Source organism: Cryptomeria japonica, chromosome 7, assembly GCF_030272615.1.
Source record: "Cryptomeria japonica chromosome 7, Sugi_1.0, whole genome shotgun sequence".
NCBI lineage: Eukaryota > Viridiplantae > Streptophyta > Pinopsida > Cupressales > Cupressaceae > Cryptomeria > Cryptomeria japonica.
This window is the reverse complement of record NC_081411.1, coordinates 617,990,024-618,007,840: the sequence shown is the minus strand read 5'-3', so window position 1 is coordinate 618,007,840 and position 17,817 is coordinate 617,990,024. Positions and strand designations below refer to the sequence as shown.

The 17,817-nt window shown below is 35.4% G+C and overlaps 1 protein-coding gene across 4 annotated transcripts; it reads left to right on the top strand.

Moving 5' to 3' along the window:
- Window positions 1-8,536: 8,536 nt before the first annotated feature.
- LOC131035835 (uncharacterized) lies at window positions 8,537-13,798 on the top strand. Of its 4 annotated transcripts, none has more exons than XM_057967579.2 (3): window positions 8,537-8,832; window positions 9,906-10,796; window positions 13,003-13,798. In XM_057967579.2, the coding sequence occupies exons 2-3, from the start codon at window positions 9,981-9,983 to the stop codon at window positions 13,198-13,200; spliced, it is 1,014 nt and encodes a 337-aa protein (XP_057823562.2). In that variant the 5' UTR covers window positions 8,537-8,832; window positions 9,906-9,980; the 3' UTR covers window positions 13,201-13,798. The 4 variants fall into 4 exon arrangements, with proteins under 4 accessions (XP_057823562.2, XP_057823561.2, XP_057823559.2 ...); XM_057967578.2 differs by lacking the exon at window positions 8,537-8,832 and adding an exon at window positions 8,841-9,248; XM_057967576.2 differs by lacking the exon at window positions 8,537-8,832 and adding an exon at window positions 8,841-9,610.
- Window positions 13,799-17,817: the final 4,019 nt, after the last annotated feature.

Here is a 17,817-nt window from a genome sequence, read left to right as displayed (position 1 = left end):
TCCAATTGACAAACTTCTAAATGAAATTATAGAGGATGGAAAGCTGAAAAACATCAATAAATTATATGATTCATTATCAGTTGATGACAAGGAGAAAGTTGAAAATAGTGTAATTCTACACTTGGACATTTACAAGAAATTTTTAATGCAAGTTGTAGATGAATTGCCAACAAAACTGTTTAAAAGACTTGAAGCTAGAAGGCAAGTTGTTGTAGAGCTTGATAAGAAAATAAAAGTTGAAAAACTACTTGCTGTTTATCCTGTCAACTCACCAAAAGATATAGATGATCTGATCTCTGAGGCTAACCGGTCAGTATTTTCAATTGCACACTGACATGTAGCACTTATGGTTGGTGGAGTGAATGAGGTAGTAGAGGAAACTGCTAATGCATGGGACATATTCCTTGTAGAGAAAGAAAAGAAGGAAGAATACAGAAACCCTAAACCCATCAAAGTATATCAGAAGGATAAGGATAAGGGAAAAGGCAAGGTTGGTGGACCACCTAGCATAAAAATAACAGATAACTTATCCCCACCGCCTCTGGATACTCCACCGATAGTTACCACTGACAATCAATCGGCTAGTGAGAGTATGAACATACCACAAGAGGACACAAATCCGAATTCTGAGGTGTTATATACAGTGGACATTGACAATCAAAAAGTCAATATTGTGGTAGATAAGGATACAAATGGGAAAATAGATATGGCTAGTGAGCCACCGGTAACAGATAGTATAGAAGGTAAACCAACAGATGACAACGCAGAGCAACAGGCTCCCTCTCAATAATAGGTTCATACAGAGACAGTGCCACCGACATCAGCTGAGCAATCCAAACCTTTTCTTAAAGAAATGGAAACACAAACTGACCTACCAGAGGTCACTAGAAGCAAGGAAATTGCTCCCACCGGCGGGATACAAAGTGTTGGCTCTTCAAATGCACATATTCTTTTGGTACAAAGTGATGAATTTTGAAAATGATAGCACCTAAATGTAATGTAGATAATAAAGATTCTTTGAGTCAACTTGACACTTTGTCTAAGTATATTACTGACAACACTGTGACAATTGAACAAATAAAAGAGGAAGCATTCAAGGAGAGACTAGAGAAAGAAAAACACAAATTCTTTGAGGAGGAAATAAAGAAGTGTACAAGATAATTTGACACTCTTTTACCGGAACTGTGTAGTACACTGAAGGAATTTAAAATTTTGTACAGGGATACATGTAAAACTAACTTTTTGACAGTTGATATAGACAAGAAGATCAACAAGATACAGGAGGAAATAAATCAACTAGCTGATAATTTCATTAATTCATCTGATTCATTATCAGTGTTTGAGCAGGAAATAACAGGTTTTGAGGAAGAACTACTAAAGTTGGAAAGAGAGAAGGAAAGAATAAAAGGAGAGTCTAAAGATCTAAAATGGAGACTTAGTCCAAAATTGGACTACCTCGCCTCCTTAAGAAAAGAAATATCTGATGCTTTGATTCAAGGATAGAAAACACCGGTAGAGCAAATGGAACACCTCACCGGTACAATTCAGAGGACTGAGGCCGCAATAAAAGACAACAAAAAGTTCATTGAGAGCCTGAATTTGGTTTTGGCAGATCTTTTTCAGATTGTAACCAACCGGTTACAAGGATGAAATAGGAAACCACACTCATTGACACTTTGACAACCTTTGTCATTGATGCCAAAGGGGGAGTAGTGGAATGAGAAAAATAACCAGCAAATGACTCATCAGCTCAGGGGAGCACATATTCTTTTGGTACACAAATTATTGGTAAGACGATTTCGGCACTCTTTTGGATAACAATTTTTGGATTTTCTCATGAGTGTTGCCATCAATGCCAAAGGGGGGGATTGTTGGCAAATGCACACTCCAATGAGATATTGTAGGTGATTGAAGGTTTTGTCATTGATGGCAACCTTACAATCCTATGACATAGGCAAGGCAATTTACCGGCACTAGCAAGGTCAGACTCTACACCAGCACCGATAGTAAAAGGAAGCATACCGGCACAAAAGCCGACGTGAATTTTGTTTGTAATATATTTTGTTAATTATTGTAAAATCATTGTAAGCCAACTTGACAAGTTGTAAAATGACTCATATATATAAGAGATCATTGTAAAACATTTGGAAATAGATGGAAGGAAATATATAGGCGAAATAAAACAGACCTATTATGCAAATTATTGGTTAAGGGTTTATGTATGAAGCATAACTATAAACTGGTACTGGATCTGGCATAGTAGATGCTATTTTGAAGCAGTACAAGACATTGGATTTATATAATCCATTTTGTAAGTCAGTGAGACTTCCCATTTTGTAATTGAGCAGTGAGCTCTAGGCACTTGGCCTTCCTGCATGTGTAGGCCCCTCTTGTAGCAGTAATATTCTCTTTTTGGCCAGTAAGTGAATATTGTGGGTCACAAATCCCACTGAGGGTTTTCCCACACCGGGTTTCCTCATTAAACTAATGTGTTATGGTGTTTTTTTCTTGTGGTTGCTGTTATATCTGTTTATTGCATTATTTCTTGTTTACCGGTATACAGTATTGATATGCTTTACATGTTTTAAGTTAAGAAAATCTTATAACCTGTTAGATACTGATTCACCCCCCCTCTCAATATCTGTGGGAATCCTAACAGGAGAAATACTTATGAGATAGACAAATATGGAGTTTCCTACAATTTGACACCATTGAAGGAGGAGGATAAAGGAAAAACTATGGGAAATGTGATGATGGTAGGTAGGAAGGAGTTCATAAAGGTAGAAGAAGAGAAGCACACAAATCTAGCAGCCAATCCTAAACCTAGGGATATTATGACAATAGAGATGAAGAATGATTTGATTGTGGAGATCCAAGATTGGCTTAAGAAGTATGTTGCTATGAGGTTAGGAGGAGTGTTACATTCATTTATTTCAAAAGGGGATGCTAGTCATTCTATTTCTTTCAATTTAGAGGTTAGTATACATGATCAAGCATTAGTCATAGGGACTGGACATTAGATGGAAGAGGTGGGAAGAAAATGTGAAGAGGTCCAAGATAAGTTACAAGGGAAAGTGAGCAAGTCCAAGCATACACTTAAAGTAAAGAAGAAGGAAGTTAATTAGAAGGATGGAGGAGGCATAGCAGCAGGTAATGATGCAGGCTCAACAACATTCTCAGATGAGAAAGGAGTCAAAGATCGTCTATCAAACATGTCTTTGAAGTTGAAGCATATCCAAGGTGCCAAAGAATTCAGAAAGACAAGAGATAGTGCCTATTTTCCATATTTGGTTCACTGGAGGGGTCTACCGAATGGAGTTTTCACTTGGAGGTCAGAGAATAAATTGATCAAGGAATATTCTACTATTGCCACACAATCCTCAATGGGACTCTAGTCTATTTTGATCGGGGAGTATGGTGTATGAGCACCCCAGGTTTAGTAGGTTCAAAATTAGCATTTTGGTTTTGTTTTATGTTCTTCCATGTAATAAGGTTATTTCAGACCATGTTATGTGTGTTGGAGTCCATATTATGTCGCTAAGTGTGTTGGAGTGTCAAGTTGCACAAGTTGTCAATTTTGCTAAATGTTGTCAAAAAATGCAAAACATGGAATATGAAGAGTCGTGAGTTGTAAATGAGGGAAGTTGGATAGTTCTAACTTGAAAATTCATTGAGAACTATTGGTACATATTTAAATAAGCCTTGGAGGGTCGAATCCAAGGAGAGAGAGAGTGGGAGGTGGTAATTATTGAAAATCTTGAAGTTGGAGTAATAAAAATATCTTTGTTTTATGTAAATTTGAACATTTCCTTGTTGTTTATTTGAATTGTACATATTTGTATGAATTGATATTGATCTGAAAATGATTTGGTATGAAATATCATTGAATCTAATTTCTTGTCCTTTTTGTTTCACTCAATTTCATTGAGTTTGAGGAAGTTATGAACGTTTTAATGACTACTATTTCTAATTTTTTCCTATAACAGTCTTGTTGTAGAGTATTGTACATCCTTGTATGTAACTGTATTGGTTTGAGACTATTTGAAGATGAAGGAGAAATTAATATAGTTTCCAAAACATTTTGTTTCACTTCATTTCATTGAGTAGATCAAAAGTTATTGCATTTTCTTGACAAACAAGTCTGAAACCCTAGTTAGGGTAATAGTGAGCAAACAAGTCAAATTTTGAAGGATTCCGTACAAAGTAACCACCCCTGATTTTGAGGTATGTTGTATAAATCCCAAATGGTTGTTTTAAACCATGTTTACATTCTTAATATCATGCTTGCACTAAAAATTATGGATGGAGAACCCAATTTGCTGCAACCATGCTTTAGGCTCAAGAAATAGGACAATCAGATTTTGAAGTCCTCTATAACAAAATAAACATACCTAAGTTTTGGATATGTTCAATAAATCCTAAAAGGGTTCTCTAAACAACTTTTGGATTATGGTTTTGAGTTTTTTTCCTTCAAGTTATGCTAGAAAAGGTCTGTTTGTTGTCCTAATTAGCCCTAGTTGCATAAATAGCAGTCAAATTTTGAGGGTTTTGTTCCAAAACAACCCCACCTGCAAATTGGATATGTTGTGAGGTGGAAAAATGGGTATTTGAAACTATTTTAATTTTATGCATATGAAGTCTACAAAGAAAGTTATGCTCTATCAGACCCTTTTTAAGGGCTACTAGGCGGTAGGCTTAATTGTGAAGCAACCACCATTAACACATGCTCAAGTCCAAATTTGAAGGTTTTTTTGGGTAATTTGGAAGGTAATTATCTTGGCTCTACATCAGTTTTAGATTTCATTAAGAAGCAGGTGTCGTAAGGAATCCTAGCTTTTGAAGGATTATGGTGAAGTAAGTGAGATTCCTTCCATATTTAAGTGAGATCTTGATGAGAATGATGGTGTTTTTTTGTCGTGTAGGACAATATTTTCTTTCCTTATTTCAAGAGGAATCCCTTTGGGTTTGGTGCCTTGGTCTAAGGAGAAATAATTGAGGGCACGGTTTCATGTTTGTTGCCTCGAGATGAGGTATAGTTGGTTGATTGTTAGGTCCCGAAGACAACTGAGAGGGGGGGGGGTGAATCAGTTGTCTATTAATTTCAAACCAAATATAACTTATTCAAACTTAATGCATAATACCAGTAAACCAAACTTTATACTGGTAAACAATTTTGATAGTTAATTGTAATGCCGGTAAAGTTTAATGCATGAAACAAAATGACAAATAACATCCACAACACATAACACAGATATTTGTACATGGAAACCCTGTAAGGGGAAAAACCACAGTGGGAAACCTTACCCACAATCAGATGATACTACTGTAGATAGTATGTGTGTACAATATGGAGTCTGCACATGCAAAAAGGCCAACTGCCTAGAGCTCACTGCTCAATCACAAAATGGGAGTCACATTGACTACAATTGGATGGTTAAATCCAATGATAATGTACTACTCAAAATAACATCTTCATATGTTGGATTCAGTATCCGTTAAGCTTTGATTTGCCTTCTTCAAAACCTCCTTGAATCTTGAATGATGTATGCATGTATAGCTCTGCTTATATTCGCATATACCTTATTATATTCCTCTTCCACACTCACACTAATCTCACAAAAGAGATCTTACATATATACCAAAACCTAAGACCAAATGTGTAGATCAGCTCACTAAAGATATTACAATAAAATCAATTACAAATGAATCAATATGTGATGCATCATGTCGGCTCAATGCATTTACAATAATAACAAATCATCTTCATAGTGTGTCATGCTGATCTAGAATAGATAATGCTTGTCGGTCCATAACCTAGACCTATTTGCCGATAATAGCAAATATGCAAACCCGATTAGATCAATGAACAAATCACCAAAACAAAGTGTCCAAACAATGTCTTCGACATAACCAAGTAATCTTCAAGTCATCCTTAGTGCCAGTGAACAATATAACCTACCGGTGAACCAGATACTGGTGACTGTGCATGAGTCACTGAACATGCTGGTGAACATAACCAAGAATCTCCACAAGGATAAGTGTTGACAAGTGTTGACATCGATGACAAAACCAGTGCAACACATCCATAATACCAACAGAGTTTGAGTGGTTTCAATTAGAGCAGGTTGCTAGATGGAATTCCTAGCACCATGTGATGGCTTGTTTGTCGGAGCTAGTGAGTTTTTATGCTCTTGTGGACTGAATGGTAGGTCCAGTTCTTGATTGCTTTAGTGTTGGTAAGAGAGTTGTGTGATTGATATCTTTGCATTCTTAGTTCTCGATATCTTTGTTCTGTATTGGGTGAATACTTCCTTGAAGTCTTATTTGCCCTTCTCTTCTTATTCCCCATGTCCTTCCTTCAAAATTATCGCCCTTAAAATGACCTTCAAATGCCTTCTTTCACAAAAATGCAAATTACTTTGTTATTTTGTGTTTTAAAAAATGAAATAAAACATCTATATTTATATGAAGTCGTTAATTAAAAAAAAATTATGTCGGCTCATGTTCGTAAGAATGTCTGTAGTTAAAAAAGGCCATGTTCATATGAACACATCCATTGCAAAATTGTTTGTGCCACACTTGTTCCTATGAACACGGGTTCGTTCGACCCCCCTTTGCTCAAAGGGGTGTTCATTCAAACCCCCTTCCAATGCATCTCCCCCCAAAACTCTTCAACATTCTGCAGAATTCTAGCCTTCAAACCTCTAGTTGAAGGCTCAAATGGAACAATCTTAACAACCCAAAATGTAGGATGGTAGTCCTCAAAGCAAGCTTTCCAATTACTATAATTTTATTGTAACATGTTGAGTTTATTATGATCTTGTTTTTTAAATTTTACCAAACATAGGTTTTTCACCAAACATGAACTTCTCTGTTCAATGCATTGGGAAAAATAGTAAACTAATTCTAAAAAATTCTAAAAAATATTTATGCCATAGGTATTGATGTCTTCTTTCTAACAATTTTTTTTTTGAATTTCGATATACATAGAACAAGTTATGTGTTCAAATGTACAACTATGTCTAAATTATAATTAGTCTAACTTCAAAACTCAATAATATAAAAAATATTCAACATATCAGTATGCAACCAATTACATGCCCTAGGTATTGATGTTACAAACCTAAATTCAAAAGAATCATGTTTTTATCATTTATAAAAAAAAAAGCTATGCGTTTCGAAATGCACTTCATTCTTACAAAATGTTATTTGCTATTAAAAACTACTTTTCAAAGGAGATGGAAATATGAATAAAAATTGATTCAAAAAGAATTGAAAAAATATATTTAGAATCTCCAAACAAGATGTTACAAATCATTAATTTACATCATCTTCAAATTCTTAACGGTTTAAAAGTTACAGGTGTCAGAAAGTGAAGGTTTATTTCAAATGTTCATCTAAGTGTCAAATTTGGCCAAAAAGTGTAACCCACTACTATATATATATATAAAACCTAACCTTCGGTTTCAAAGTGTTTTTATTTCCTTATGAGCTAGGAGTGTTGATAAACAATGGAATATATGAAAAATCTATCACCACCAATGACACCGAACCTCTTAGCAGTCGGTCGTGAAGTGTACCACCACTGGTCTATTAGTGGATGCTATCATGTTCCTTGAGTGAAAGAACATTCAAGAAACCCTGTTTGATGCGAATTGTGCCAAAGTGGTTGTGAAATGGCCGATGACAAATAGTAATGGGGAGTAAATGTGTTTTTACTGCACTTAAAGTTTGCAAAGAGTGGTGTGGCAGTAAACATGTACCCAAATACTTCGTGTCCAATTTTAGTCAATGATACATTTTGCCTTAAAAAAAGGCATTTTTGAAAACCGACTGATTTGACTTAAGAAACATGCATAAATTTGACGCTAATTCATTTTTTGGGTTGTCAACTGAACTCCAATAACGTGACATTTTTAGTTTTAACCGACGTGTTCTCTGCTGTCGTAGACCCCTCACACAACATATCCCTAACCATGACCAAACCCTCTCTTAAACCAACAACATAACTAAAATAATGTCCTTGACCAACCACCTAAATATTCAAATCCTTTCCTTGACCAACCTTATTGTCACCTCTACACTTACAAATCCAACTTACTTCCAACACTACCTTTTCAAACCACATGTTTGACTATTAAAAGCTAGAAAACGTCTTTAATATGTTTTCGATACATGTTAACCAACTATTAAAAACAAAGAATGATCAAAACAGCCGTTAAACCGTCTATATACCTTTCCACATAAATTGGAGAAAGGGATTATAAACCTATTCAATTTTAGATACACATTGTTAAACTAAAGCGAGTATCAAAACATAATAAAACTACTAAGTCTGATAGTTACCAAAGAAATCTCTACTTAGTGCAGAATCGCCCCCAACACAATAATTTAAACGAAAAAAAAGAAATTACAATTGAACCCCATTCGCAAATATTGTTCTATCCATAAATCGCAAATATTGTTCTATCCATAAACAGCAAGAATAAAGTGGCCTAATCACGTCATCTTTGTCTATTATTTCCTTCCATACACTGCAAATTGTCATCGAGCTGTTTGTGGGTTTATTGGATTAGTCCGGGAATCGTGTGATTGAGACTATAACTCTGTTTTCTACAACAAAGTTTGAGTTATAATGGAGGGGAGGGAAGAAAAGAAGCCAGCAATAATATCCTATTTCTATTATTGAGAGGGGAATAGAGAAGCACCATATATCCTATTTCTATTATTGAGAGGAGAATAGAGAAGCACCATATATTTGTTGGCTGGGCAATCTCAAATTTCCCATCATTATGGTCCACTGCATGCTACTAGATGCCCTATTTGAGAATCGTGATGTTCCTTCCTTCCTTTCGACTTGTCATTTTCTAATATTATCCCGATGACTTCTTAGATTCTTATTCCACTTTATCTATTTTTTGTTTTGAATTTACAGGCAGACATATTTTGAGTTGAATTTGATTTATGCATATAAAATTTCTATTTTTGAATTTGATTTATGCATATAAAATTTCTATTTTGAGGCGTTGGATTATGTGAGCCTGCTGTTAGGGTTTTTGTACAGTTGTGTTTTAAGATTATTGTCTGAAATTTTTAACTCCTTGAAAACGGGAATAGAATATTGCATTCAAGTGAAGAAAAGGGGTGATTGGTTTATTAGTGGAATTAGCGAAACTTGAGTTTGACAGATTTAACAATGGACTTACAAATTAGAAAAAAGGGTTCAAAGAACGGGTCATGATTTTCCAGTAAGGATTGTCCTGAGAATGTTCTTTTTGAAAATCGTCTGTCATCTATTTTGGATCACTAGTTTTTATTAATGATCATGAGAGATAGCTGTAAAAGATGGGTCAAGAAGATTGGCTGAACATTCTAAGCATAGTTTTTTCTTTCACCGAAACTCAGCATCTAGATCATCTAGATGCCTACAATATGGACTTTGTGATTAAATCAATTGTCTTTTGGCTGCTGAAGCATAGTTAATTTTTGACCACATTTAACTATGAAGTGTAAACACCGATTCGATACATATAAAAGCAGTTAACTTGAAGGGTTATAACTAACAATGATGCACAAGAAAATCACCAAACATATACACTGCAAGCAAAAGGTTTTACTTTTTTCCCCTTTATAAATTGTAATTGTTAATTTAGTTTCTGATCATGATTGAGCACCACATCTATTGAGCCATATTAGCACGTAAATCATTTACCGGGTTTTGAACCCGAGCCATCTTTCTATTAGTGTCTAACGTAACAGCTAGACTACTAGAGCCCAATTTTCTGAAACTTGTGTTGGCAGTTTTACTTAATTGTACGATTTTTTGGTTGGATTAATTGATATTTTTACTCTTTAGCATAATTTTGGTTTGTATTGAAGAAGCTAATTTGATTCAGTTGGCGTAGATTATATTGTTAGGGAGACGGGGTTGATATATTTCGTACATATATTGAGAGAATCTTGGAGGTAACGCGCATAGCATGGCAGAAACTGCTTCAGATTTACGTGAGGGGCTACTGGTGAAGCACAAAGAAGCGCATAATCTGGTCAATTATGATAGAGAGAATAGCAGGATGGTAATTAAGGAGAAAGAGGAGCCCGAAGTTTTGCATGATGGGCTTAGATTTGGGCAATTCATGTTAGCCGGCTCTGTTGCTGGGATGGTTGAGCATACAGCCATGTTTCCTGTGGACACATTGAAAACTCGCATGCAAATGCTGGCTAGTTCAGGCGGTTCTGCTCATTCAGGTGTGGGTAAAGCCTTTATGTGTATAGTCAAATCCGAGGGGGCCCTTGGGCTGTATAGAGGTATTGGAGCAATGGGTTTAGGAGCTGGACCTGCTCACGCTGTGTATTTTTCTGTATATGAGGTTTGCAAGGAGAAGCTGGGAGGCAACAGGCACGGTCACCACCCTTTTGCACATGCTATGTCTGGAGTACTAGCTACTATTGGAAGTGATGCAGTGTTTACACCTATGGATGTGGTGAAACAGAGGTTGCAATTGAGAAGCAGCCCTTACAGAGGAGTAGTGGATTGCATAAAGAGAATTATGAAGGAAGAGGGTTTTAGAGCTTTTTATGCATCCTACCGGACTACTGTGGTAATGAATGCTCCTTTCACTGCCGTTCATTTTGCAACTTATGAGGCGGTCAAGAAAGTTTTGATGAAATTTTCTCCAGAAAATGCAAGTGAAGAGCACCTGCTCGCTCACGTCATTGCAGGTGGGGCAGCTGGAGCACTAGCAAGCGCTGTGACAACGCCACTTGATGTGGTCAAGACCCGGTTGCAATGCCAGGTTTGTATCCTGTTTATATTTTAGTTATTCATTACAGGTTTGGGAAATAGAAGCATCTAATTTTTTTCTTATAGTAAAATTTCTCAATATGAAAGCTTGGAATGATTGACATAGGCCTAACCAGAGTGACTTTCAGAAACTTACTAGAGGTATACATAGGGAATTGATAGCAATTCAAAGCGTGATTAAAAGTTTACGGAGCTTATCATAAAGATTTACTGAAACGGTTCTCTTTTTGGAATTTAATTACACTTGCTCTTAGTCATAAAGGTACTTGTTGCTTGTAACTTTATTGAAACACACAAAATCTCTCATTGAATATGGGGCAAAACTGAGTATTTTCATATCACTTTGCAGATGGTTCCTGTTGGTACATGACTATAATTTCTTTTGTGCTCTTTTTAGTCTGATCTTGTCGTCAAATTTGTGAAATGCTTTTTTTTTTGTCTTCTGCAATACTAATACGTTATCCTGATTTTATGGCGTAAGCGATTTCTTACAGTTCTAGAATCCAGCTATTTAGTTTAATGATATTTAGAACCCCAGAACTTTCAGCTTATTGATACAAACAGTTCAAAATTGTTGATTTTATGGTAGTTCTCGTTAATCACAGGCAAACATCAGATCTGTTGCCTTCCCAACCATAGACGATAAGCTCTTATCGTCACCCTCGAGCACACTACATGTCCTTCATGCTATTGAATTCATATCTATTAATGCAATCATGACCTTGCATATATATGAATCAATACCTCCTAATAGACCTCAAGTCGGCCATATACTTTTGGCGCCAAGGATAGGGTCAGACCTATATATTACAAGTTACATACAAGTCTCCCTTAGTTGCAAGTTACATTTAACTTAATCACAAGTTACACACAAGTGATTCGCCCAAATAGGGCCTGCCCCAAATTAGACTTTATACAACTGAGATATCCAAATGCCAAAGCCGACAGGCCACTTGGCATTTTGTGCACTAGGTCGGCCCTAGAAGGGATCCGACCTAGCTACACAACAACAAAAATGAGTGTAACTGTAAAGATATTCTATCCAAAATGATTACAAAATCAAACATGATTTACTCGTAGATTCGCACCAGAACATGCAATAAATTTATGTCCAAAAAGAATCTTTCCTGGGTTAGTCTCATGTGTTATCTGAGAGTTATGTTCAATTATCATTGAATAGAAGAATAAATTATTGACCAATCTAACACTAAATAGTTGCAAATATATGAAAATCCCTTTAAGCTCCCATTGTTATGCTTGTTGAACTTCTTTCATCTAGTTGTGGGTTACCCTCAAAGTAGTAGTATTCTTCACTTTATATGAGCCTATCCTTCAAACCGTGGTTCCTTCAATTTCAAGTGATGAAAGTCTAGGTGTGTCTGTAGTTTTATATTACTTTTTATTGCAAGATGTTTTGGGATTAGATGACATCCTCGTAAATGAGTGTTTTTAGTTTTCATACATATAATTGAATAAAGGTTACTTGTCTGAAACACTTAGATGTTGATCACTCAAAACTGTATAGATTTGAAGGCAACAAATCTCAAGGGCTAAGCCCAAGGTTCTATGATTAAGCAAATTATTTAGCTAAATGCAAATGGTCTAGTTGAAACAAAACTAAACGATGGTTGTGTTTGTTTGCATGCAATCAAATATTTCTTAAGGCTGCATAGAAGTATGCACGATCTTAAAAACTTTCAAGAATGAAGTCATCGAGTGAGGACAATTCGAAGGTTCATGTAGTGGGGTGCCAATGATGGGCTTCTTAGTTCTTTAAAATGTCTGCATTGGCTGTTAGCAGTTATACTATTCATGGTTCTGACTTGCGAGTCATCCATTACTGAATGCAAAAGCAAAATTGTTTAGACATTTCCCAATAAATTTTAGTGTAGAGATCCCACCTATGCAACTTACTATTGGTATTTCTTTCTCATCTTGCTGGTTTGATAAGCTGCACAAGGACATGCTTGATGTGCGAACTCGTGTATATAACAGGTTTCATCTTTAGAAGATACTTATTATGGATTGTTTCTTTTTTATTTGGCTTACCTATTAATTCAAAGGCATTTATTATGCTTTTTGAGTTCTCCATAAATAACAAGTTGCCTCATTGCTCTGAAGTACTGTAACATATCAAGCTCAGAAAATTTCCATGTATAATTCTGGAGTTTGACATGGTAACTATGTCAATTTTGCAGGGGGTTTGTGGTGCAGAGAGATTCACTAGTAGCTCAATACTCAATGCTGCACAGAAAATAGTAACTAAAGAGGGGCCTGCAGCTTTGATGAAAGGATTGAAGCCTAGAATGCTGTTTCATGCACCTGCAGCAGCCATTTGCTGGTCTACATATGAAGCAAGTAAATCCTTCCTGTATAATATAAATCAACCGACTTAAATTTAGTTATGGACAGAAATAGCAACTAAAGGATCTGCAAATTTTCATGAGAGGTAGAATATTCTATTGGGACTTGAAGCAGCCATGTGCTGGTCTTCATAAAAAGCAAGTAAATCCTTTCTGCATAATATGAAATTTAAATCAAACAACTTAAAAACTAGCTATATAGAAAAAAATATCCTTCTGTTTAAGAGGAATCCTGGAAAAATAAATAGGTCATCCCTTCATTGACCTCTCAGTCATAGGGAACCGAATTATAAAATTATACTTCCCGTTCAAATTTTTAATGTATGCCTATTGATCTTTAAGCACACAAGGGTATTAAAACAGCTTTGATGATAATGAGGATTTTCAGTGATGGACAATCATAACTTATTCCATGGCAAACTAGTGTTTTATCCATTTTACCGAAAACTTCATGAAAGTTGACAGGTGTTGCAGTTGAAGGTATCCATTTTCCTCTCATTTGTAAATTCCTTACAGTAATATAATGATATGGAATTCCATGCTTATAAGAGTTTGATATGGAGAAAAGAAGTTTAAATCACATTATTGAATATATTATAAAGCTATTGAGTATGGGCTTTGCCTCCATTTATACTTGAGCTAGTGAAAGTTTGAAACTACAGTTGTGTGTTACGGTGCAATCAAATATTATTCTATATGTGAAAGATTGGATGGGGAAAAACTTGCAATATTTGATTGCTAACCATTATTAGATTATTCTGATCTTGTGGTGCATTATTTTGTTATAAGGGATGTATCATTGCATGCCATTAGAGTTGGCAGGCAGTATTTAACTAACTATTAAAGCAAAATGAATGCATTGCGACCTAACAAAAGAAAAATCTATCATCTGTTTAAAGTGGTCTTTTGGTTTTCGTGAGTGAACTTTGAAGTTATTCAAATAAATCTGAATGATGACTCCCATCTTGATTTTATATAAGAGATTGATTTTTGTTGATAGGTTTATAATTATGGCTTGAAAAGAATTTTATTCTGAACAATATAGGGTCATAACCATGCAAATCTTCGTGATACCAAGTGAACATTATCCCAGCAATGAATTCTTTAAACAGAGCGATAAACTTTTTCATCACAGATCGTAATTTGAAACTAATGTAGATAAAATTTGGGTCATCACCAGTTCCTAAATTCACTAGGATTAGATTCACCAATATTTCTTATAGATATTGCTTCAGACCTTGAAGATTAGGTGTTATATGGTGTAAACATGGATTTAAAGCTAATCCACCCTTTAGGACAACTCAACAACATCATCACAAGTCAAACAATAATCATCTCTGTCTAAAGAATACAATTTATACATTCATCATCCTCAAATATTTGCCAAAGGTACATATTATCAGGCACATCAGGTCTATAAAGACACCTAATGGGATAAGTACGATCTGTGTGGTTATATAGATCTGCAACTGCAACTAGTAGATGATCAGTGAGAGAACAAGATTTTCATGTAGAAGATGTTAACAGCATATAAGCTCATCATCATTAATTTGTTGCCTATAGCTCCACAGTCTTCTTGAGTTTGCGCCATCTATTTTCCAATACAATAATCAACTGAGAATTTCCATACATTTACAAACAATTTACCCAGACAGTCCTAAAAATAATGTTTCAAATTCAGCAGTGTTACAAGAAAATGCTTACTCTTATGACCCCGTGCTAATAGACACCATCAAAGTGCACGACCCATATTTCATGACTACAAATAGGGATTTCTTGTTCAAAGAAATTGGGGGATTCATCATCACAAAACTGTGGGCTAAAGATCTCATCTTCATGATACCAATCTCTATGGTGAGAACATCATTGATACCGATTTCATTTTCAACAGAATGAAAGCCATTCTCAACAAAACATTTGTAATGACAAAAGCAACAGTTTGAATGGGGATGTTATGACATATTTCTCTATTAAAGAAACACAAGAAGTGATTTCTAGGCACAAAAGTAACATCTTTTCGCAATAAGAAACTACAAGTTCAGACCATTTCCTGCCTAGAAACATTGAATAATTTGGAGGAATGTCAAGGAATTGGATATTGCAAATTGTCTTTGATCTATCATCTTGCACTTCAGCAATCACAATATTATGTAATTTGTCAACAAATTTCTGCTGTCTATAGTTATAACCCAAAGGATCTTTTGTTTTATGAGAGAGCGATAAATCCTTATTTTTAATAAATCCCTACAGATCACATTCCTAGAAGTACCAATGTCTATAATGCAATTACGGATGGTATTATTCTTAACTTTAAAAAATGTAGAAAGAACTGAAACCAGAATTTGCTGCAGCTTTTTTTCTGGATAACATCATTAATATTTTCAGTTTTTCTTCACCCTCCATGCAATCATAAATAAGCTCAGAGGAATATAAATAATTGTTTACTGCATTCAAAGAAGATATTAAGTTGTCCAACATACCATGTAGTTCAAAATAATCAAGCGAGTTTATGCCTTTTTTTATGAGAGGTCAAGTTGCTTTCCATGCAATCAACAATAAGCTCAGAGGGATATGATTTTTTGTTTACTGCATTTAAAGAAAATATTAAATTATCCAACCTATGATGTAGTTCAAAATAATCAAGCAAGTTTATGCCTTCTTTATGAGAGGTCAAGTTGCTCACCATGCTCTAGAAGGTCAACAAAGGCTAGGAATTTTCTTTAGGATGGTACAATTATCCATAATTCTAATTAGGAGCATTTATTTGGAGTATTTGACTTGTAACAGACGTTACGTTTGAGTCACAACTGGACAAGTAATTGCTGCTTGTTTTTGTTGCTAATGTTGATCATAATTTGATTGATTTTGTGTTGGGACAGTTTTTTCTAGTGCCTAGGGTTTTGATGTAGAGGCACTCGAAGAAGCAATATAATAGTCTTTTTCCTAGTTGCAGGAAAAAAATCGGGTAAGCTTCTTGATTATTATGAAGAATATTCTGAATGTTATTCATTTGTTCAATACCATCAATAAAATTCTTGGTTCCATCGCAAGTTTTAGGATCATCATCATATTCATAAACATGACAAAAAAAAGAGGATAGGCTTAACTTTTTCAGTTTTCAGTTTGGAACTGATCACTAGCATGCAATTTAACTATATGTTTAATCACAATAAGATTTGTTAGGACCCGAAAGGACAACTCGGGGGGGGGGGGGGGGGGGGGGTGGTAATCAATTGTGAACCAATTGTCAATAAATTGTAATCCAAATGCAATTTAAATTTAATGTTGGTAAACCAAACTTAAGTGCCAGTAAAACAGATTAACAATTATAGCAGTACTAGTTTAACTTAATGCATAAAACATAAAGAGAAACAACATCCACAACATATGACACAAAGATTTTGACATGGAAACTCGGTAAAGGAAAAAACCACGGTGGGAAACTTTACCCACAATCAGATGATACTATAGTAGATAGTAAGTGTATACAAATGGGGTCTGCACATGCAGAAAGGCCAACCGCCTAGAGCTCACTGCTCAATCACAAAATAGGAGTCACATGGACTACACAATTGGATGGTTAAATCCAATGATAATGTACTGCTCAAAATGGCATCTGCAATGCTGGATTCAGTACCGGTTTAAGCTCTGAACATGAGTGTCAAACACTTGCATAACCTTCCTTCAACCTTCAAATAATGTCTGCGTGATTCGCACAAGGATCTTCTTATTTTTGCTTTTCAATATTTGAACACACTCATCATGATCTTATATCCCAATCTTCAATAAGATCTTACAACCATTTATACAAAACCTAAGACCAAATGTATAGGTCGGCTCACTAAAGATATTACAATTAAAATCAATTACAAATAAGTCTTGATGTGATACAACATGTCGGCTCAATACATTTACCACATTATCCAATCAATAAACCATCTCCATAACGTGTCATGCTGATTTGTAATAGATAACACGTGCCGATCCATAACCTAGACCTATCTGTCGGTAAAGACAAATCTGTCAACCTGATTAGACCAATAAGCAAAACACCAAATCCAAACATCCAATCCATGTCTTCGACATAACCAAATGATCTCCAAATGATAACAAGTCATCATCGCTGCCAGTGAACCATATAACCTGTTGGTGAACACATACCGGTGATTGTGCATAAGCCACTAACTATACCGGTGAACATAATGTAAACCTCCAAGAAGATAAGTGTTGATATCAATGACAAAACCAATGCAAAACATGATGAAGTCATAATACCAACAATCTCCCCCTTTGGCATTGATGGCAACACTAGATGGAAAAAGATCTAAGTGCCAAAAACAGAATGCCAGAAACCAATAAACCAACAATCTCCCAAAGGTAGATCAATACAAAGTTTTGTAACAAAAACCAAAACCAAAACCAAAAATACATAGAGTATATTACTCCCCCAAGGAATAATGTTTTTCCATAGATATCTCTCCCCCTTTGACATCAAATGCCAAAGCAGTTAAGAATTCAAAACATAACATTCAGCCAACTACTCCCCCTAAGAAGTAGCTCTCCTCCATCAAAGCCGGAAAAAGATTTTTCTGTTAGTCCCTACCGGTTTGATGCCAATTTTCATCTGTTAGGTTTTTGTTGGTGGGGAAA